The sequence below is a fragment of the Eleutherodactylus coqui genome, chromosome 5, assembly GCF_035609145.1.
Source record: "Eleutherodactylus coqui strain aEleCoq1 chromosome 5, aEleCoq1.hap1, whole genome shotgun sequence".
NCBI classification, from domain to species: domain Eukaryota; kingdom Metazoa; phylum Chordata; class Amphibia; order Anura; family Eleutherodactylidae; genus Eleutherodactylus; species Eleutherodactylus coqui.
This window is the reverse complement of record NC_089841.1, coordinates 276,121,443-276,145,968: the sequence shown is the minus strand read 5'-3', so window position 1 is coordinate 276,145,968 and position 24,526 is coordinate 276,121,443. Positions and strand designations below refer to the sequence as shown.

At 47.0% G+C, this 24,526-nt stretch overlaps 1 protein-coding gene across 2 annotated transcripts in view; it reads left to right on the top strand.

Moving 5' to 3' along the window:
- JAK3 (Janus kinase 3) overlaps positions 1-24,526 on the top strand; it is a 224,072-nt gene that overhangs the window by 79,517 nt on the left and 120,029 nt on the right. For both annotated transcript variants that reach the window (XM_066604769.1, XM_066604768.1), the window contains 2 exons: positions 6,193-6,478; positions 12,168-12,290. In XM_066604769.1, coding sequence (XP_066460866.1) covers positions 6,193-6,478; positions 12,168-12,290 — 409 coding nt within the window. The remainder of the gene's footprint in view (positions 1-6,192; positions 6,479-12,167; positions 12,291-24,526) is intronic.

The window sequence follows — 24,526 nt, the reverse complement described above, 5'->3', positions numbered from 1 at the left end:
GGGACAAGAACTTGTGGTGCTTAGATCGCTCCAGCAGTATGATATTATGTTATAGCATTACGTAATACGACAATGGGGCGGGCATTCTATTAAGCCACTCCCTTTCAGAAGGCCCCCGGCTGCCATGACACCCGCACGGCTCCCTGCGATCTCATCATGGGGGGGGGGGGATTTATATGCCGCTGTGAGAACTGACAGATGAGCAGAGCTGTTGCCCCCTGGAGTTGGAGCCGTGGTGTATGATGGGAGATCTTCCTTCATACATACCCTAACGCTGCAGGACGTAAATGTACACCCAGCTGCCAAGTAAAGATGGTCATTGTTAGCTGCAAGGTGCGCTGAGTCTCCAAGCCATGCACTGCGCCCCCCCATTGCAAATCCAGATGATTTGCCAAATTTACAAACTGCAAGAAAACCAATAAAAGTAGAAGAATGTAAAGAACTGAAATAAGATAAGAAGCGGTCTCTCACATTCAGCACAAGATGGCGCCTTATGGCCTCCTGCGCCCGGCCGGGTCAGATTCCGCAGCGGGATCTTTTTTAGTGCTGCGTTAGCACTCCGGCTCACTTGCGTTTTTCTTGCGGGTTTTTTCACGCGATCGTCATGGGACTTTCTAATGGTAACGCGCATCACAGTTCGGGCTTTGGGATCTTTGTCCGATGTGTTTTTAACATTAGAAAGTCCCATTGACAATCGCGTTAACGCAGAGTTAAAAAACCCCAAGTGGGTAGGAGCCATTAATGACTACTGCAGTCTGCGGATTCTTGAGCCCCTTCAGGACCAGCACCTTCAGTACTCAGTAGTCCACCCTTTCGCCGTTATACCCTGCGGCAGTCAGTGGCTTCTGGCAGCGTTCCCGAGGGATCTCAGCCCACCCACATGGCCAGTGGCCTCCAGGTCACTAATATTTGTGGGGTTGTGTGCTGCTACAACTGCTGCCTTCAAGTCCCACCAAAGATCTTCTACGAGGCTCCCATCAGGTGACTGTCGGCCACTCCAGAAGCTTCCAAGGCTACTTTTACAACCAAATCTTGGTAGACTTTGGGCTAGACTTGTGATGCCCGTCCCGCTGGAAGGTCCCAAGACACCCAAGCTTCAGCTTCCTCCCAGAAGGCTTGAGGTGTTTTTCTTAGGATTCCCTGATACATAATGTAGATTTATAGTGCCAGAGGAAGCAAAGCGGCCCTAGAGGACGATGGACCCCGCAGGCTGCACTGTAGGTGGGGGCTCTTTTCAGCGTAGATTTCATTCCTTCTTGAAGCAAAGGCCTGAAAAGTTCATGTTTATTTCGTGGTGTCACCGATAGAGCCCCCATCGTCTGCGGCTTGCTTGGTTTTGAGCACATTGAAGACCACTTTTCTTGTGCTTTTGGGTCGGTCGAGGTGACATCTTGGAGTTCGGGGCCTTCAGCATTCACTATCCAGCCTCCATCATCCCCACAACGCTGCTGGACCAGAGTCTCTCTTGCACTGTCTTACATTACTGTTTGAGTCCTTTGATTTCCCAGATTCTCAGATGGACAGTTGACCATCAATATAATTAGTTGTTACCTAGAATGAAAGGGTTGGCACTACTATCTCCCTCACCTCTCACTTCTCCCTTCCACAACCCAGTCATTCCATTGAGTATTAGCATTATGCAGACATGCAGCCATTGGAGCCACATACTGGAATAGTTCTGCAATGTATTCCTTTTGCAATAAATGCTTTTTCCCATATTACAATTTGGGTGACTTTCTCTTTGCGCTCAGCAGATCAGGGGGGTCTCATCCAGCCAGTGCTGTGCTATCAGTTTCCAGGCACCCACTAACTTTTCATTGTCATCCAGGGCACATCATTCACGGATCCCAGAACGCCCCAGTGGGGTCACCTCCAGTCGTATTCCGTACACACTATGGGTTAGACTGCTTACCTCGGTCCGGTACCTCTGCAGTTTAGGACAACGCCACTTCCCGTGTATAAAGTCAGCTGTGTGCATCTATCACACAGAGGGGTATCTCTCACGCCTATGCTGTATAGGAACGCCGGAGTGTGGTATACCCTATGCAGCAGATAGATTTGTGATAGCCGCCTACGAGACTCACTCAGGGACAGTTTGGGAGTCATCGGTAGCACCTCTGCCCTCAGGGATTCCTCAATTGGACCGATATCTTCCTCCCATTTACTTTTTGTCGCAGAGGCTAGTGCAGGTTTATCTGACCCTGCATATAGGAAAGCATGCAGAATATCTTCCCCTTTGTACTAGTAGAACCTCCTACAATCTCTGCCGGCAGCAGCCTTCCCAATCCTAGATCCTCCAGACATCTCTCGGAGCTGTAGATATTGTAGATGTGCGGCAGACCATATTCATCTCTCAGATCTCAGAGGGTTTTATGTTCGCCCCTGACACTATCGCTCTATCCTTCCACCCCTAAAGCCCTCCAACGTCTCTAACTCTTGTAGCCTCGGGTTGTCCCAGATAGGAGTATAGCATGTAAAACCCATTATTTCTCTAACCTTCCACCAAATCCTATGCATGAGGGCTAAAGTTGGGAAATTCTGGGGGCTGCAGCGGAACCTATAGCTCTCCAGGGCCTCAAAGAAGTGTGCATTATGGAAATGAGTTTTCAGAAGATGGAAGCCCCCATCCCGCATATCCTCTGAATCCCATCCCCTGGAATGTTGTATGTGTGATGCAAGAAAAAACGCTACGGGGTTAGGTCGGGCGAGTCCTCCATCCCTTTAGGATTACACAGTGTCTCCAGCCTAATTCTAGGTCCTTTATCCCGCCAAATCAAATCTCTAAACAGGCGATTAACCCTGTAAAAGATTCCCTGTGCAATCCAGTGAGGTGAATTATGGAGCAGGTACAGCAATGGAGGCATCCAGATCATGGTAACTACATTCACCCTCCCTACAATCGTCAGGGACAGTTCACACCAGACCATGCTTTTTCTTAGATTCCACCAGCATGGGGTCTAGGTTCAGCTTCCCATATTCCATTACATGGCTGGAGACGTTGACTCCCAGGTCCGTGATAACTGGTCTGCATTTCATAGGTGTTTTGTTTTCCGCTGTAGTGAGACCAGGGTCGTCTATTGGCATTATATCATATACTCCAATTTATAGTAACGCGCCGGACCGTTTGATCAGAGACATTGTTGCATCTAGAGATCCGCCTGCATTACTCAAATATAGTAATAGATCATCAGCGTATAACGCCACTTACTCCTCTGTCTCCCCTCTCTTAAACCCCACCACCTCTGGACAGGATCTTAAGACACTAGCCAGAGGCTCCAAGTGCACATAGGAGCGGCGAGAGCGGGCAGCCCTGTCTACAGCGAGAAGGATTCAGAACAACCGCCATTCACCGTGACACAGGCCCTCACGTTAGTAGACAGAAGTTGTATGAGTCTCACATATGTCCGACCAAATCCCATCCTGCTCAGTACTTCCCACATAAAGGGCCACCCCACGCCAATGAGCATACTATCCTCCGTCCCATATCATCCGCGGGCAGCTGGAGAGTAAGGAACAATCTCCGTATATTGATCGCAGTGGATGGGGCTGGATGGATCCACTCTGATCGGGATGGATGAGAGTCGCGAGCGCCTGTGAGAGCCTATTAGCCAAGACTTTCCCTAGAAGCTTTACATCCACATTGAGCAATGAGATGGGCCTATGAGGGTCCAGCAAGAGTGGATCCTTCCCCGGTTTTGGGATAATTATTGCATTTCGGATGGATGGAGGCAGTTCTGTTTGTCTTTCCGCTTCTGTTAGTACCTCCAGCAATTTTGGCAACAGCAGCCCCGCATATTGCTTATCCAGCTCAGCTGAGAGCCCGTCATTCCCCCGTGATTTATTATTTTGAATAGATTCCAGCACTTCCCCCAACTCCACTGGGGAATCCAAGAGCTCCCTCTGTTCATCGGTCACCCTCGGCAGGTCTATGTCCACCAAGTACGAGCGATCTGTTCCTGTGTTTTATGAAGCTAGGAGGAATATAAGGAAGTGTAGTAAAGTCTCACCGTTACCCTACTTACCGCCAAGTCTGTGTCTAGCGTACCGTGTCCATTCCTCATCCCTGTAATGGAGGTGTGCCTGAGAGACCACCGCTAGCGTATGTCCCGCACTCTCACCCTCTTCATAGTAGACCTGTTTTTTGAATTTACGCTTATGTGCCGCAGTCTCCAGTGCTACAAGGTCAGGTTCTCCCGGGCCGTCTTCCATTGTTCTATTGTCTCCACCATCCCTGCCCCCTATGTCTTCTCTTCATTTGTGTCACCCGCTGGAGGAGGATACCTTTCATCACTTCCCATCGTATAGTAATGGTCGTAGAGCCCGCATTCAACTCAAGGTATTCCTTCAGAGTTCCTTCCAGGTCCTGATGTCCTTATTATATTTAGCCAGTATGCGTTAAACCTCCAAACGGGGCGCATGGACAACCCCCCCCCCCCAGAGTGCCGCACCACAACCTGCATCGGGGAGTGGTCAGACAACACCCAAGGAAGGTAGCGGACCAGATGTACTCCCCCATACGGCAATATATTGCCAATTACCAAATCAATACGCGACAAAGTCTGATACATACTGGAATGGCATGAGCAGTACCTCTGGGTTCCTGGTGCACCACACGTCAAACAGGAGCGTCTGTAATAAACAACCTACTGTGTTTCCCCAAAAATAAGGCACCCCCTGAAATTTGCAGAACTCCCAAATATAAGGCACTCCCCGATAGTAAGGCATAGTAAAGTGTGCAGGCAAGTCAAGAGGCCTGTCCCCTGCTGCCATACCCGTTGTCTCCTACCTCCAGATGTATAGGTAGATCTGCAGACAGTCTGCTGTTATCCTGTCCCTGCTGTGCTGAACGAGTGTGCTGTTGTGAGCTCCCCTTGCTGGCTGGAAAAGTCCATACTGTATGTTCTGTTCCTGCTGTACATGTCTGCTGTGATGAGCTCCCCCTGGTGGCCAGAAGCTGCAATACCATCCCTGCTTACAAATGGTACAGGAACTTCTGTCTGCAGACAGGTACGTTACTTTACAGCCCTTATTTTTTTATGGCTCTGTGTGTGAGTCAGGCACCCTGTGTGATTCTTAAGGCTGGGTTCTCACAGAGCGTATTTCCAGCGGAAATCTCACAGTTTGGCCACAGCGATAAACAGCGCAATTTCCGCCGGGAAAAATGCTGCTTCAATACCCACGGCACTCAGCTGCTTGTTTTGAAGCGACCTGGCTGCACGCTTTTCCGTTTCTGTGGCCGGTGAATCCGCACCACAACACCGGCTTCTCCCAGCTTTGCCGTGACGGATTTGCTGTCCCATGTGGACGAGATTTCTGAGAAATATTGTCCACAAAGCTGGCCAATTGAAGGACTAGCGGCCACAGACGGATTTCCTGCGGCAAAATAAGACACCCCCTGAAAATAAGACGTAGCGCATATTTGGGAGCAAAAATTAATATGATGCGTCTTATTTTCGGGCAAACAGGGTAGTAGGTGAAGAAATACAAATATTTGTGTCTCTGAATATGGCGATGCAAGAAACCAAATGTTACAAAAGTATAAAAAAAATACAATAAAGATAAGTTCTCGTTATACCGCAGAGTGAACGGGTTCCAAAAAAATAAAAAACCGTTAGAATTGTGGGTTCACGAACAGCTTGTGCTCTAAAGATGCAAACAAAGATCTTGTCTGCGCCAAAATGGTACCAATAATAACGTCAGAAAACCCTGCAAAGAAACAAGCCCTCGCGCAACATTGTAGATGGGGAACAATGACGATCCCCGAATACCGCAATGACAAACTGTCCGAATAACAGGGAGGCCCTAAATGTGCGCGGCGCTCCTTGGCTGGGGGAGTCATATTATACACTAATGAAGAATAAGAAATATTGGGTTTTGTTTATCTGATAACTTCGGTTTTGTTGGGGACCTTTCATAAAGGACGGAACATTCCGCAACAACATTGCGTCCGTGAATACGCCGCCATCAATCTGCACAATGAGGGGCAATCACCCCGAAACAGTCGTCTGTGCATGGTCTTCTGGCTTCCCATTCGCAATCATTGATAAGACTTGTTATGAAGTCCCTTTGATTTGAAGCAATGCTGCCCTCCAGTAGATGGCGCTGTAGAGGTATCACTCCATCTGTCTTAGTTGCCGTATGGAGTGGGGCTCATCATGGTCGCCCGGTATAACATTCTCTTCCCTCTTGCAGCTACAAGCACTGCGTGCCACAAAGTCTACGGCAGAGCATTGTAAACCTGAACTTCTTCAGCCGCAAGAGATTACGCAGGAATGTTCAGCGCTCCCTGAAGAAGATGCGGGCCTGCACCCTCAGCGCCACTCTCATCAAAATCAAATATCTAGTGGATTTAGAGAAACTGGATCCAGGCTTTGGGACTGAGACTTTTCACGTTAAAAGCACCCAGAGGGACAGCAAAGACCTGGTGCTAAGAGTCTCAAGGTGCAAGGGCATTACTTGGAAGGAGGCAGACAGTGAGGTGAGTAGACTGGACCTGCAGGTAACAGGTAACCGTGTCCATGTAGCACTTCGTTAGGAAGGGATTCATTGTAGAAAGGAAGTACCTTTTATTCCGTGGTCGAACCAATTCTAATTCTTCAATAATCTCATATAACAAATATAATATGTATTTTTTTTTTACAATTTTCGGCCCTTTTTTATTTTTACAGCTTTTCATGCTAGAGGATATAGTTACTTAGCTTTTCTCTGTGCAGCGACCCAGACGTAGGAGGCATTAAGCAGCTAGGGGGAATGAGCTGGTAGTCATGGTGGCTCTGCTGCTCCTCCTGGCAGAGTGGAAAAGAGGCTGAAGTCTAGGGTCTTACCACACCAGAGGTAAAAATAATAAAAAAATAAAAATAGCCAGTTGTAACCTGCTACGCATAGAGTCGGGTAGGGGAAGATGTTGGTTTATCATGAGGCCAGTCTTCATATGGGTAAGACCCATTCCGGAGAAAAATAATAAATATAGAAATTGGAGAAATAAACAATAATGGGGCTCTTAGTCGTTGTCCCTGAAGAGTTGGTGTGGTACCTCAGTGCAGGATGTCAGTGATGGGAAGAGACTTCAGGCCACAGACTGTAGATGGTAAAACAATTTATTTGCTGGAAGTGACAGATTTAACCCGGAAATGGTAGTGCAGCTTTACATCACATTGATTAGAAGTATTTGAAGACTTTGAATTACACTAGTAGATATTGCATTGCAAACACTTCTCAAGGAGCTGTGGCAACACATCGCAGTAAATCGCTTCCAGCTTTCATTCCTGGCCTTGTCTAATACTGTGCATAAAATCCACAATGTGGTCCCTTCCTTTTCTCTCCTGTTTCCCTTTGCTCTCATTTCTCTCTCCTTCACTGTTTCTCCAGCATAAACTTGCATTGTTAGTACTCACACTTAATGTTTCCTTCCCACCACACTGGCTGTTAGCAAAGGGGGTCTCCTTGTTCTTCCCTGGGCTCATTCAGACTCTGCCGAGCTGGGTGGACTGGCTAACTCCACTCACTGTCTACCTTTTATACCTTTCTTCTTAACCAATCCTAAACTAGGGGAGAAATAACCATCCAATCCCAAGCTAGCTCGGGGTGACTGACCGGTAATAGAGCAGGTTAGGGTGTATTCTGCAAAGTTGAGCAGTAAGAACACCACAATTTAACACGTTCTTGAACATTTAAAGTGATATGCACATAATTACACACATTCACAACTATATACACTTATATTTACATTGAGCAGGAATAGCAGTGTTGTGGGACCCCAACTCTGGGTACTACATCTGTGTGTGTCTATGTATGAGCCGTGAACACGAACAGGGTGTCTTCAGTCATAGACTTTTACTGCGTTCTCTACTGGGCTACATGGTGTGGGAGTGAAGAATATGATCCCCTCTAATCGGAGAATGAGATGAGCGCAAACATGCTCACTGCTGCGGAGTGTATTTGCGCATGAGCAATGAATTTCATGCTACTGCAAGTGGGAAGGAAGGAAGCAGGAGGATGGGTCCGGGCCTTTCTTATCTCGCAAGTGGAAAACTTCCTACGAGAAGGATGGGGCAAGTGCTGCCTTCTCTCACACGCAGTATTAACGCGCAAGTCAAAGCGAAACTATTGAAATCAATGGTTTCATTTCGTCCCGTTTTGCGGGTTGGACTTTCGAGTCTACAAAACGGGACAAACTCACCCAATTGTTTAACCCCTAAAGGTAAGTTTTATACGTAGAGGAAACGCTGAAATAATCCTTAGCATTACTGCAAAGACACGGAGTCAAAATACGTACAAGAGGGGATTCCACATCCGGCGTTATTCAGATCGCCTTCCTGCAGCTCCAGGAGCAGCTTGTTGAGCGCCTCCTGTGTGAGACCGCCGCACCGCAGCAGGATAACGGAAACGTACAGAGCGCCACTTTACACCCCATCCCCGCAAAAAATACCCCCCAAAAAGCATGAGAGGAGGAGGGATACCCAATGTTATTGCCCCATGTACCCATCCCAACCAGGACCCCCTAATTCCCCCTGTCTTCAGACAAACCACACAGTTCACATTATTACTTTTATCTAAGATTTAGGGAATCCCAAAAAGGTAGGGGGGGGGGGGATTATATTTAGGGAGTCAATTTTTTTCCGCACAAGTCAGCAATGGGGCCGGCAATTTATTCCGTTGTGCCCTGAAATCCAACGGGTGTTCCTCCATTATAGGCCAAGCCATGTGTCCTGTGAGTAGATTAGGGGCACAATGGGTATGTGTCTGAACACGGGACAAACGGGGGATCCATTTTGGGGTGAACGTCTTTATTTTCATGCACATTATAGAAAATAAACCTGCCTTTAAAATGACATATTTGCAAAAACATGAAACTTTATTTTTTCTCCACTAAATTGCATTAAGTCCTAAAAAAACTGAGAGATCAAAATCCCCCTGACCCCTCAGTGGATACATTAAGGGGTGTAGTTTATAAAATGGGGTCATTTGTGGGGGTCTCTATCATTCTGACACCTATGAGCCTTTGCAATCTTGGATGGTGCAGGAAAACAAAGTGTTCCTCAAAATATTGATAATCCATGTTAAATTTGTGCGTCTCCTAAATGGTTGAAAAAAAAACTTTTTCCAATGTGCTTCCAGAATAAAGTAAACAGATGGAAATATATATCCTATCAATAATTTGTACGTATGTTTGCACATATTTGAGATTACAGTTGAAAATACGAAAACATTTTTGAGGCTGTTAATAAATAAACACAAATCCTATCGGTCTATTTTACCACCTAAATGAAGTACAAAATGTGGCGAAAAAACATCCGAATCAGCGGGATCTGCAGAACCTTTACGGAGTTATTCTATGTTAAAGTGACACATGGCAGATTTCCAAAATTTGGCTCCATCACTAAGGCACAAACAGGCTTGGTCACTAAGGGGTTAACTAATAAGTTGTTACAGGAAGTTATCATATCTTGGTAAACGCTGCCACATTTGTAGAAAGGAATGCCTAAACAAGGTAATACCAGCTGAATGATATACTGAATACTATGTAACTAGTTACATAATGAAAGAAAAAAAACTTTATCCCAGTCACCCTTTTAAAGCGGTTGTCTCATCGATCTACTAGAGCATATGACCAAGGCCTACTTGGCAAATTTTAGCCTGGGGGGCAAGCACAAAGCACTGGCCCAAGATTATAGACACACTGCGGATGACCACACAAAACCAAGTATTAGTGCAGTATGTCTCCACTGGAAGTATGGGTTCACCGGGCTGACCTACAGGTAACGCCCAGGTCACGCCCAAAGCTGACAAAATTGCTTCCGAAGTGGAAACATAGTACACTAATTCCCCCCTTGTATATTCCGTGTTTGTCCTCTTTTTTTCCTCCTTCTCCAGGCCCAAACATGGCCGTCAGGGCGGCTGGAGGAGATTTCACTCCTCGCTCCCCCCCCCATCCCCCTGCGCATCTCCATTTACTTTAGCAGTGGCCATTCAGTACTGAATGGCTGCTTTTTATACTGAGCAATCAGCCTTCAGGATTTTAAGCCGCACTGATGAGCGTTCAGTGTAAACAGCAGCCGTTCGGTGCTGAACAGCTGATGCTAAATTGAATAGAGAGGGGCAGGGGCGAGGAGTGAAATCTCCTCCAACCGCCCCCCGCCTCCCTGCTGAGCGAGCCAGCGATACTCACTCCTGTACAGCAGCAGCATAGGAGTGAGTACACGCAGTGTAAATGGGCCTTTACATAAGATGGACCGGGTATTAGTCTAATATGGCTCTACTAAGGAAGCGATTTTGTCAGCTTTGGGTGTGACCTTGGCGTGGCCTGTAGGCAAACCCGGCCAACCCATACTTCCAGTGGAGACATACTACACTAATACCTATTGCATGACCACAGACACCATGGGTGGGTGTAATTTGTCAGCACACAGTCAATGTCACAGTTTTTCTACTACTCTTAGGGCGAGCACCCACTGGCGTTTTTTTACCTGCGTTTTGCGTTTTGCGTTTTTCCTGCACAGGCATAGAGATAACATGTGTTCCTGTCCACTGGCGTTTTTTTTGCGTTGCGTTTGCGTTTTTAACATAGGAACTGTCAGTTGCATATGTGTCCTTATTTTTCTCCATGGAAATTAATGGCAAAGCCGCGAAAACGCTGCGTTTTTTTCCCGCGGGAAACGCAAACGCCAGTGGGTGCTCGCCCTCAACCTGTATTTATTTATCATCAATATGGCAGCAGAACTAACCCCACTATATACATATAGCACCAGAACTTAACTCTTGCCATAAGAATAGTACCAGAACCAAGCTCAGAACATAAATGTGAGAGCAGAACTGAGCTCATTATGTAGTTAAAGCACTAGAACCAATAATTATACTCTTTCGGCAATTTTAGCCAATTTCATACAAGTGGGTTCTACCAACCTAAACTCACAACGTCTTAGAGGCATATTATAATAAGAGTTGTTATACAGTGACCCTATAGTGATAGATACCAATTCTACGCAGGCGCTCTGCGGACTGTATAAGTAATTGAAGTGTAGTTCTATTTAATTACGTCCTCCCTGGAGTTATTCACTTTTCCTATCTTTTCTATCCGGCCCAGATCTCCATGAAGATTTCTTCCAGTCACAACTCGTCTGTGTAAAGTTTACAACAGAGATCTTTGGGGCCTCACTTTTCTAGCAAGCCACTAACCCTTTCTTGACCTACGCAAACTCTGGATTTAACCTGGCTATTACTGCAGCTGCTGTGTGACACGGTCCCTGAAAATAGTATACTGCAGTAAACAAAGTTGCCATCATTATAATTATCTCCAAAGTAGTGCCACACAGACCGCACCCCTGAAAACAATATTGCCAGATAGTGCCCCATATCATCCCGCAGACGGTAATGGTGCACAACACTGTAAAAGTGCCTCCTCTTGTATTCCAGATAGAAGTGCTGCTCTTCGTGCCCCCCCCCCCCCAGTAATATTTCTCCCTTCGCGCCCCTACACACTAATAATGGACGCTTTTTTGATTCCCACAATATGACAGTGCTCCCTTAAAGGGCTGTTTTGGGTTTTTACAGCAGATGATCTATCCGGTGGATAGGTCATCACTAGTTGACCATCGAAGATCTGCCGCTTGAGATCTTTGCCGATTTGCAGATCATCTGAGGCCAGATGTTGTCATCGCTGCTCGGGCCCATAAGGGTCAAAGCAGCTTCAGTCCCATTTAAATCAATTGGAGCAGTAGGCTTCCACCATGTTTCCGGGTCGGACGTCCCGTCTGTAATGAGGAGCCGGAAATGGAATAGAAGCTCAACGCTCATATTGATTTCCAGGGGGGTGAAGATGCTGTGACCCTTCTGTCCTACGCATTTTTGGGTGGTCACATGGGCTTCTAACGTAGGAGCCTCAGCCTGCTTATGGGACGTCATTGATGGCGTCCCGTGTCGGGACCTCCTATTGGCTGCAGCAATAATGTGGGTAAACAACCATGTGACCATGGCAGACAAAGTAAAATTGTTTTAAGTGTACAGCTTCTTTCGTCTCCCCACTGCCACCGATGCATGTACATATCCGAAACACCCATGCCTGTCACTTTAAGGATCACTCCTGCAGGGTATTGAACACATCAAGTCTCAAGTTAAACATTTGCTACACTTTTACTGGAAAATATCCTTAAAAACAAATTGTCTTGCAGTTGTGGCAGCCATTCAGCGACTTTGAGGACATTGTGGATATTCGAATAACCCAAGCTAAGTCTGATCAAACCAGTGGAGAAGGACGGACCGTGACCATCACCAAGCAAAACAACAAAGTCCTGGTGAGTGCAGTCCGTTACAGACGTGGGACTGCGAGGACTGGGTCCTTATAAACCCAACGGCCGACAGCGCCGCATGCCGTCAGCCAGAGCGGTCAGCACCTCCAGTCGGAGCTTCTGTGCCGTCGGGCTTCGTATACCAGACTGCAGACACTTTCTGGAGGTCCTGCTTGAAGGGAATTATTTTGGTTAAATTAAAGGGGTATTCCCATCTCGCCCCGTCATGGCTGAGAATATCCGTCGGTTGGCGCTGGTGTCACCCCTGCCGGCTGTATAGAACTCCCTAATCCGCTATAAAGCAGTTCAGTTTTGGGGGAAGTCTGCCAACTCCAGCCATTCTCGGACAAGTACCACGGCCCACATTTATTTGTGCCTTTTTGGGTGCATTTTAGGCCACAGTTGTGTCTATTCTCTCACTTCCAGTGCAAATGCTGATAAATAAGCCCCATTATAGATGTTTTCGCACTTCCATTTGTAGAAGCAGGTAAATAGTGGGCGTGGCCTGCTGCTTGGCCACATTCATGAATTGGGACAATTGTCACAAATGCTTCATAGTTTCACTCCAGCAGGTGGATTTGGTGGGAATTGAAGGAACCTCGGCAGACATGTTGGCTCCATTCACACCTGCGTTTTCTGAGCAGAGAAACGGAATTAAAACTGAGATAAACGGATCCATTTTTTCCCCTGTTGATTTTAATGGGTTTTCAAAAAAATGGATTCCAATACAAAGCTTTCCAAATGGTTTCCATTTATTGTAAGCACTGCAGACTGCGCTATGGTTCAGTTACCCGTAGAGGAAGCGCGGTCGCCAGCTGCTCTCCAGGATGGCGGAAGGTGCTGGGTCTTAGCAAACCCAGATGAGCTCTGCCAGCAACTGTAACCATAGGGGGATGCATTCCCCTGTGACTGGGGCTCTCATGGATGTGGCTCCTATGGATGCCCCAGCCACAGGAGGAATGCCATAAAGGACCTCTAGGGGGCACTCGCTGTGCGTGCCCCCCCATAACCCCCCCCAGAGGTCCTTTATGTCATTTACACAAGAATGAGTGAAACAGATTGTACAATAAAATACAAATATATTGCAAAAAAAGAAAAACGGCCTAAACTGTCGCCGTAGGTCCTGTAATCCGAGACAAGTTATATAGCAAGACGTTCGAAACAAAAGGGGAATCCCATTCCTATGTTTGATGCCAGCATTAATGGACTCACTTTCAACATTAAGAATGATATTTTTTACCTTTTTGTACACATTACCTCTAAAAAAACAAAAAAAGGAAAAAAATACATTTCAAAAACCATTCCCATGAAAGTAAACATGGCAACAACGATTGTATTATCATCCCCCTCCCCCTCAGAAAAAAAGAGGGTCATAAAACCATCACATGCATCAACATCACCAAAAAGTGTGCGGTGCCTTCGGATTGAAACATTCTAGGACACAACATATTTTACAAAAACCATTGATTTTTTACATTTCCCGTCAATCTAGCAATGTAACAGTTTGTTAGTTGTGGCAAGCTGTAGTTTTTACCGGTACCATGTTGGGGTATGTATAATGTATCATATAACTTATCAAAGGGGCTGTCCAGTTGTAAACTATTAATGGCCTATCCTCAGGATAGGTCATCAATAGTAGATTGGTGGGGGTCCACGGCCTGGGACACCCACCAATCAGTTGTTCACTGGGCCGGCACACTCATGCACTGAGTTGACTTCTGCAGGAAGCAGACATTGCAGTGGTCAAACTTGGTATTGCAAGCAAATTTCCCATTGAAATGAAAGGGAACTTGGCCTGCAATACCAAGTCTGGCCAATGTAGTGGGAACGGAACTGTGTGCTTCGTGCAGAAATCAGATCGGTGCATGAGCTCACCAGCCCGGCAAACAGCTGGTTGGTAGGGATCCCAGGCGACAGACCTCCACTACTATTAATGGCCTAGCCTGAGGATAGGCCATCCGTAGTTTACAACTGGACAACCCCTTTAACTTCTTGGAGGTGACAGGGTATAAGAACACATCAGTTCTGTCCATGCTTTTTTTTCATGGCTTTCACCGTGCAGTATGAGTGACATGATAACTTTTGTAACTGTTGGTTGCTACGATTGACAAACTCATACAGTGGGTCGGGAAAGTCTTCAGGCCCTTCACATTTTTTTTTACATTTTGTTATGTTGTGGCCTTCTGCAAATTAAAAAATATATGTTTCCCCATCATTCTGCACTCGGTGACCCATAATGACAAAGGAAAAACAGAATATTGGAAATCTTTGTACATATTTAAACAATTAATAAGTAACATTTGGCTTGCCAGAAGTGATCACGCCCCGCGCTCAGCACTTAGTTGAAGCACCTTTGGCAGTGATTACAGCCTGCAGTCGTCTTGGTATGAACTTGGCACAGCTGGATTTGGGGATTTTCTGCCATCACTCTGCAGATCCTCTCAAGCTGTCAGATTGGATGGGGGCCGTCTGTGGACAGCCTGTTTCAGGTCTCTCCAGAGATGTCCAGTTGGGTTCAAGGCACGACTCTGGCTAAGCCACTCAAGGACATTCTCAGGTCTGTCCCTTAGCCCCCCTGTGTTGTCTTGGTTGTGTGCTTAGGGTCAGTGTCTTGTTGGAAGGTGACTAATGATGAGCGAGCATACTCGCTAAGGGCAATTGCTCGAGTGAGCATTGCCCTTAGCGAGTACCTGCCCGCTCGAGAGAAAAGGTTCGGGTGCCAGTGGCGGGCACGGAGCTGCGGGGGAGAGAGGGGAGGAACGGAGGGGAGATCTTTCTCTCCGTCTCTCACCCTGCTGACTGCCGCAACTCTCCGCTCCTCCGCGCCGGCACCCAAACCTTTTCTCTCAAGCGGGCAGGTGCTCGCTAAGGGCAATGCTCACTCGAGCAATTGCCCTTAGCAAGTATGCTCGCTCATCTCTAAAGGTGACCCTTCTGCCTGGTCTGAGGTCCCTTGTGCTCTCGATCAGGTTTTCATTATCTCTGTACTTTGCTCCATTCATCTTTCCATCAACCCTGGTCAGTCTGCCTGTTCTCCAGCATGATGCTCCACCACCAGGCTTTACTGTAGGATGGTTTGGGGCCGGTGATGAGCGGCGCCTGGTTTCCTCCAGACATTACACTTAGAAGTGAGGCTAAAAGGTTCAATCTCGGTTTAATCAGACCAGAGAATCTTGTTTCTCACAATCTGAGAGTCCTTTGTAGGTGCTTTTTGTCAAACTCCAGGTGGGCTTCATGTGTCTTACTGAGGAGAGGCTTCTTTCTGGCCGCTCTGTCATAAAGCCCAGATTGGTGGAGGACTGCAATGATGGTTGACCTTCTGGAATTTTCTCCCATCCACATCCAGGGTCTTTAGAGCTCAACCAGACTGACCATTGGCCAAGCAAACAAGAAGGAAGATCCACAGCACTCACTAAACAGTCCCATGTGGTGGAGCAGTCTAAGAATGTACGCCAGCAAGGATGATCTGACCCACATCACGAATCGTAGTCCAAGGAAAAGTGTCTGGCAGCATCAATTGGTGCAGAGTTCACAACCCCCGCAGGGATTTAATTTTATTTTCTCCACAAGACAATAGCATACAGCAGCAACGTTCTGACTCAAATACTGGAGTCTTAGTCAAGCTACTGAATCACACACAATGAATGAACTTTATACAAATGCAACACCACATGTGCAGCATCCGAGTGGGGCGCGCCAATGTGGGAGAGACCACGGAGAAGCAAGATGGATATAACAGGTGGCTCTGCGATCTCTCCCGGCAATGGCGGCAAAGGTGCCTGACTCAGTTGCCACACAGTGGCAAAATGGGTTTTACAGCCTATGAATACTAACAGTCGTTTGTCACGTGACGCCAGCACCTCATCCAGGACTTCTCGGGTTATCAATGAAATAACTAACATGAGTCCTGGTAGCTTTGACTAGTAAACTGGAGGTACGCAGTTTTACTTCAGTTCGGTTCTGTATTTACAACAACCACGGCAGTCTGGCAGTAATGGCAGAGATCTTGCTTTGCAGTAAATGAAACTTGATTCATAGTTGAATTCAGTATAACACAAGTAAATCTCTCAACGCTCTCTCTATTTGACTCTAGAAGTTACTCAGTAAAATTCCCACAGTCCTGGTTATCTGCTGGGGTTTCACTGTAAGACTATAAGGTAGATAATGAAGATTATTTTAAGATGGGCCTCTGTTATGTCCAGCCTGGTCGTGCTGGATCTGTCACTCGCAGATCTACCAAAAGTACAAATAAACAACAAAACAAGAATGGAACAAAATATGGGAAACGCTGTCCATATGCAAACAAACACTGGGAAGGGCCTTGTCTGAAAGCAGGGTGATTGCCCTGATAAGGACGGCCCTGACTGATAGTTGACCCTATGTGGGGAAAGGGAATAAAACCAGAAAACCAAAATAACAAAGCAAACAAATGCAGCACTTAGCTTTAGATGCAGCAAGTAACAGATGATCCAGCAGGAACCTACTGACTGCTAGCCCAGTCAGGGAGAGACTGAGAATCAACCGCAGTTCAGCTCAGTCTCCAGCCAGGTTAAATAGCCCAAGTAATCATCCACAAGTGTGACCAAGCCTGTCACACCAAACACCACACCCACTGAACCAGAAGATACAGAAACATCTCCAAAACCAGCATCGGACTACCAGCAAGGCGGCAATCCGAGAACCGCCGCAACAGCCTCTTTCCCTTTCCCTGACTTTGATTTCACTGGGTTTTGTGTAACTCACTTAAGTGGAACAAGTCCCAAACTTTCTTCTCCACACTGCTGTTGATGGGGAAGCTTGTAAATCCTGGCTTCCCACTTCAGAACACGTTATCTCTGCTCACACTGCAGAACTCCTCCTGCACATCCTCCTCCGATGATCGTCTCTTCCGACTCCCCCACTGTTCTCCTTCACTTCCTGTCTTAACTCCCGCACTTTCGTCTACACCTCCCCCTAACATCCTGCCTCACCCTGATATTTTCATGCTCTGGACCAATCAGTGATAGCATGACAAGCAGCCAATAGGCAGCCAGCTGTTGCCAAGTAGTTAGCTTTTAGTTTTGAGAAGAAAGGAAAAATAGTGTTTTTCTGATGTACAGCGCCTTCTATGTCTCCTTGGAGCCCATAACTAGGTGTTACAGGACAAATGATTGTGTGGCTATACTGGAGGACCTTCCGGGCCGCTACACATGCTTTACACCTCCACCAATCAGACTTATCGCCTAATGATGATACATACCCCTTACAGGTAAATCTTAATGCACAGCTCAATCACCATCCGGTCCCGCTCACAGGCCTGGTCCCCGGCGTCCATCCACACATACTGCACATGTCTGAGAACGCCTACATCCATGCGTCACACGTTCAGTTCTCGTGGTAGCTGCGTCATCATGTCGTGCCATAGCAGCATCGGACCCACCTTCATGCTTACTCCCTGGACACCATAGCGCATGCGCGAGAACTCCCCAGACTGCATTTTATGAAGTAGCATACCCACGTTGCCCTGGCAACGGAGGACACAACCTGTCCCTAAGTATTACCAAAGCCTCCAGCGGAACACTGCTTATGCAATAAAGGCATGTACACCGGCTAATAAACCCATAGCCTTGAAATATATATATATATAGCCAATACCTCCAGTGGGCTGAACAATATGGGTAAACCACTAGTCTCTCTATAGTAGATTTATGCATGTTATACGTGTCAGACCACGCTGCGTACGGTCTGCTGTACAATGACATCGGGTCAGTGGCTGGTCGCTGTAATGTGTAGTTCTAAAACAAATGATGCAACGAGTATAGAAAGAAAGCCTGGAAAACGGGTAGCAGGATTATAGCTCCCCCGGTGGTGCACCCATTACTGCGCCGCGTACTCCGTTCTGTTTATGTTAGCAACGTTTGTTTCTCATTACACCATTATTATTAACTACACAACTGTAATATGCCATACAGGGCTGTAACTGCACATACACGCGTGCGCCTCCCGATGCATCCACATGTATCCCCGCTAGGACTACTGAAGGACATCTCATCTGCTGCAGCCTCGTCCGGCTGTGCCGCCATGCCTCTGCTAGAGTGTCCACAATGAATTCATCCACTGGGAGGTAGATCAGAGCCTGTGCAGGACACACCCAATAAAAAGCTCATCATCTAGGATATAAAACAGATATAGAAAAGAGGATAAAAACAAGCGGAACAGCAAAATTCATTTTACAAAAATGGAGAAGTTTTGTACTCTAAGTTTAGACCATTGGGGGAAAGATTCTAAATCCACTGCAACTCCTTCCATTTAAGGGTTCCTTCCCTGTCTCCTCCTCCGAAGCTCTTCAGGACGTGGGCGATGACTCTGAACTTCAGGGGACTGATGGAATGATTGACAGCTAGAATATGTTGCGGGATCAGAAGATCTTTCTTAACCCTTTCCAATCCACTGTCTGATGTCTGAAGACATTCTGATTGAAGGCTGTACAGCTTTGATGTCGGAAGACGTCCGGCAGGGTATTCTTACTGTATATTACTTGGCGCTCTGTTGTCGGGGGGCCTCTCCAGCATGTCCCATACCGCAGTACTAGCTCTAGCCAGCAGATGGCGCCATTGTATAATGGCAGAAAGAGAAAGTCTCCTAGGAAACTCTGAATCCAAAATTGGATTGCAAAGGGTTAATGATCCAAGCTCTGATCTCTATAGTTGTCTCGCCAACAGAGAAGAGACCACAAGGGTAAACTATCGTGTACACTACGTATGATGACCTACAGGTGTATCGGTCTCTTAGGCAAAAAATCTCACCTGTGTGTGGGTGAGAGAAACTGTCTCCCTCTGCAAGACTATTACAACAAGAGTAACTCAAGCAGGGAAGTTCCCATTCCTCATACGTGCCTGCATGGGTTGTCCACATTGTCTGGGAGGCCTTGGATATGTTCAAACCAATCTGCCCCTTTAAATTCGGGCCCCGTCTATATGAAATAATTGGTGTAACCTTGAATTCCTCTATTTCCGGCCAGTTCTTCGTCAATATCAGCCAGTATCTCCTCAGGATATCTGCAACTTTCCCACTCAGCAGGCCATATGTATCTGTGGTGTCTTATTTGCCTTGTTCCTTGGAACAAGAAGATTGGTGCGAGCTGCACAACGTGCCCTGTCTGAAGCTAGAGACACCATCTCCTGAGGATATCAATAGGTCAAAAATCTCTGGCACATCTCCTATAATCTCAAATCAATAGCGTCATCATTAACAATATGGCGTACCCTCAACAGTTGGCTCCAAAGGAGAGATTTAGGCAAGCTATGTGGATGGCAACTGTCGTACATGAGTAAGTTGTTTCAGGCAGTGGACCTGCGAAAGACATCAGTATCCAGGGACGTTCTGAATTTGGTGACCAGAACGTCCAGGAACTGTATACTGTGAATGAATGACATCACTGAATGGCTGTGATTGGCTGCTGGCGCTCGATTAGCCAAGTCCTTCGCTCGCTTTGCTGGAGGCGGGGTATTCAAAGCCCTGTCACTAGTAGAAGCTCAGCTGTGAGATGAGGAGGACAAAGTTTACCACAGTGCCGCCGACGGAGACCATCGGGAGGCATCGGGACGCCGCGGACCAGGTGAGTATAAGCCCCCCCCCTTCCCAAAAATAAGACACTGCACCCTTTTTGGGGCAAAACTTAATATAAGACAGTGTCTTATTTTCGGGAAACACAGTAGATCTAGTATTATGGGCTTCAAAGACACTACAGGAAAATTGCAGTCCCATCCCCAAGAAATTAATAACCTATTATACAAGTTTTACTCAAAACTTTACTCACACCCGCAATTGAATATAGAGGAAGTGGACGACATGTTTTCAGACATATCCTGGCCCTCGCTGACAGACGAACAAAATATGGAACTAAATTCCCCCATATCTCAATTGGAAATTAAAGAAAGTATTAAAAGTTTGGGAAATAATAAGGCCGCGGGACCAGATGGGTATACGGGGGAGTTCTTCAAGATATTAAAAGATCAGACAGCCCCAGTACTTAAGAGCTTGTCTGAGGGACATATGACAGACATCCCCATTCCCTCTGACATCAATACAGCCCATATTAAACTGTTACCCAAACGGGGAAAGACCCTACGGACGCACAATCATATCAACCAATCCAATAATTAACACTGACTTAAAGCTGATGGCAAAAATTAGGGCAAACCGCCGAGCCAATATCATGCCCCAAATAAGTTCCCCATTACAAAGCGGTTTTACAAAAGGACGCTCAGCCATTATAAACAGAAAATCCTGACAATACTAGATGACATTAAGTTACATCCTTTGGCGCACCCTTCTCCAGCTCTTCTCATGATAGACGCAGAAAAGGCCTTCGACAATGTGTCATGGTTCTGGCTCAAAGTAGTAATGGACAGGATGGGCTTTATGGGCCCCCTGCTTTTATTTATGGGATCTATACTCCTCCCCTCAGGCACAAATGTACACACCGGGCTTTCTCTCTCTAAGATTCCCCCTACAGAAAGGTACCAGACAGGGATGCCCTTTATCTCCACTTGTATTCAACCTGGCAGTAGAACTGTTGGCTAGGCTACTAGAAGGAAATACAGGAATTGAAGGTATGAAGGTCCGGGGTAAAACAGTCCAAACCATGCTATCTTGATAGCACTTGGTGGACCGCACACTGATTGACCACGGGCATTTGGTATATTAGAATCCTTTGGGAAGAGATCTGGCTTCAAGGTAAACACTACTGAATGGGATTTGCTGGACATCTTCCCTCGGGGCGACCTTACTGACAGAGATCTTAAAGGCCGTCCTGCAAATATGGTCAAAAATAGTATTAAATACTTGGGAATAAACCCGAATCCCTCTGCGCACTAAACTATCCCCCATCGACACTCCAGATAACAAAAGAATTGGATACATGGGCCAACCTTCACTATCTCTCTTGGGTAGATGCCTCCTCATTAAAATGGTCAGCTTCCCAAGGCTCCTCTACCCTTTACAGACAGGACCAGCGACAAATAACCTTAACTCTATGCTCGCTTACTTAACTAACGTAACTAAAATAACCATTAGACCTTCTGTTGGGTAAAATTGTGGGGTAGGCCACAGCTTTATTAAACCAACGCTTATCAAAACTTTATTCAATTAAGAAAACCTTTTATGAGAAAAAAACCTTTTCCATGCCGTAAAACGTCCAACTTTGAGTCCACAATAGTCCCGAGGAAATTCGTGAGCCCAGGTCCTTGGCTGCTAACCTTCCTCGACTCTCCTTCTCCAGCATGGAAAAAACTCCAGGCCTAACGTAGCTGTGACAACTTCCGAGAAAAAACAAAAACAGAAAAACCTTGATCCGAACTGAAAAACAATTAACTTCGACGTCGCTCATCTTCCTCACCCTGCCTCGGGGCGGGCGGGTGGGTGCTTCTCTTCTTAGCTCCTTCTTCCACGCTGTTCACCACTGCACTGAGCTCCACTTCCTTCTTCTCCCCTTTTCCTTTTCCTGTCCTAGCTCCGCCCACCTTCGCTCGCTTCTCTTTTAACCCGTTCCTATCCCCCTTGTCGCTCGTCCCATGCCGCATCCTTAATTCAGTTCACGGCATAAGAGACCAGCGACAAATAACCTTAACTCTATGCTCGCTTACTTAACTAACGTAACTAAAATAACCATTAGACCTTCTGTTGGGTAAAATTGTGGGGTAGGCCACAGCTTTATTAAACCAACGCTTATCAAAACTTTATTCAATTAAGAAAACCTTTTATGAGAAAAAAACCTTTTCCATGCCGTAAAACGTCCAACTTTGAGTCCACAATAGTCCCGAGGAAATTCGTGAGCCCAGGTCCTTGGCTGCTAACCTTCCTCGACTCTCCTTCTCCAGCATGGAAAAAACTCCAGGCCACGCGGAATGCGTCGTTTACTCCTACGCATGCCGCCCCACCCCACCAACTCGTGCCAAAGCCATCTCCACCCCATCTTGCAAACCCGAAAGAAAAGTGTCCATACCGACATCGCTCAGGTGGACTCCATCATCTCTGAGTGCTCCTCTCTCCTTTCCTTCCAACTCCCAATGTCTGATAGCGATGCCACCCAGTGACTGTACAAACTTTGAAATTTTTAAGTTGATTAATCTCCTGACCCTGTCTATCGCTTCCGGATCGCGTACTCCTCGCCAACTCCTTCTGGCCACTATATCTGACCAAACCAAAATTCCTTCTTGGAAGCAATCCCGGAACCTTAGCAAGTCTTGCTTCATAATAACCAGTAAGTCTCTCATTTTCATCCTTCCTAGGTCATTCCCCCCGGCATGAACCACTAGTACGACTCTTCGGGGGGTCCACCTGCTGATGTCCATAACGATCCGTAACAAACTAGGCCATTGAAGCCCTCGGACTCCGTGCCAATTTACGGCAGCTCCGGTTAAATTCAGACTCCGACCAGCCGGCCGTACGGCTGCTCTCTTTTCAGCCCAGTAAATGTAGGAATGTCCTATGATCCACACCTTCCACGGCTCCGCAGCTGGAAGTAAGCACAGAAAAAACACAAGAAAAACCTCGAAATGGCTAGGAAAAAACCCTAACGAGCAAAAGAAAAATTTCACGGTCGACGAAAATTCATATAACCATCAGATCTGGCCTCACATATGATTTATATGCCTGAGACCTCCATCTTCCCAACCTTTTTACTTCTACTTCGTTCATCCCGCCTAACTCGGCCGTCGTTGCCGCACCTATTCTGAAAGAATGAGTGCCAAACTCCGAAGCCTCTAGGCCTACCTCGCGCAAAGACGCGCGTAACACCGACGAAAATTGGAAGCGAGTAAGCGGAAGACCTGACGCATGAACCAAAAATTGCCCGCTTGTGACTCTTGAAGACAAATAACGCCTAACCGTGTCCACCGGACACCAACGCGCACCCAGGCTGCCAATTGACAGCCATTCGCCTCTGCCATAGATGTCCGTTTTTGACCGACTGACGCGCACGCGTAACGTGTCATTTAAAAGTAGCACGTCGTTAAAAAGGAGGCCTCCCACTTTTTTCTTACTTGCGGGAACTAGCTCGCTGATCCTTAATGCTGCGAAAAAGGCTAACATGAATGCTGCTCTAAATAACAACGCCTCCTCTGCATTTACGCACGTGGCTTCCAAAACGTCCAGCAGCTTGCATAATAAATTGTACGTAATGGGCCGGCGGGCATCCACCCGCCGCTTGTCCTTCTTCCACCCGCGCAATATTTGCCGTATGGCAAAGTCCTTTGTCACGTCCTCTATCCCGTGCAACTTCAACAAAAAGGCGACACCTGCCAAATGTTTTTTGGCGACATCAAATGACGCTCGACGAGATCGTAGCGCGGATAACATATCCATTATTGCCCCGCGCGCAGCGGAGCCCCCCGCAACGCGGCCACCTGTGAATGCCAACCATGCAGACCAGACCGTATTGTAACTTCTCCATGTTCCCTTTGAAACCGACGCTTCCACAAGCTTCAACAACTCCTCTCGACTAGGCTCCATAAGAAAAGCGGGCAACGTAACCCCACGGTCTCCGCCCGCGGGTGCCGTTCCCTGAACAACTCCATCTGAAAACGAGAGAGTGCGTCAGCTGCTCCGTTCAAAAACCCCGGCACGTGCTTCGCGCGTAAATATATATTCCGTTGCAAACAAATCAGCACGACGTGTCTCAATAAAGCCAACACCGGCTGAGACCCCGAAGACTGTTTGTTGATAATTCGTACAACTGCCGCGTTGTCAGACCAAAAACAAATCTTGCTGTCCTGGAGCTCCGCTCCCCAGAGCTCCAGGGCCACCACCACCGGGAAGAATTCCAGTAACGTAATATTTTTTACCAGCTGATGCTGTATCCACGACCTTGGCCAGGACTCCCTGCACCATTGGTCTTTAAATATCACTCCGAAACCGTCCGATCCGGCCGCATCAGCAAACAGGTTGACGTCGGCCCCGGACCATTCCTCCTTTTGACACAACACTTGCCCGTTGAAAGTCTCCAAAAAAATCCTCCACATATGCAAGTCATCCCTAATCCCGCGCGTGACCCGAATAAAATGGTGGGGCTCACTGACCCCCGCCGTGGCTAATGACAACCTTCTAGAAAACGCGCGGCCCATGGGGATGACCTTGCATGCAAAATTGAGCAGCCCCATGAGTACCTGAAACTGGCGCAGCGTGGCTTTTTTACACCGTTCCACGTCCGCTACTGCTTGTCGAAGCCGTGCAATTTTTTCCGTTGGTAACCGAAAAACCAT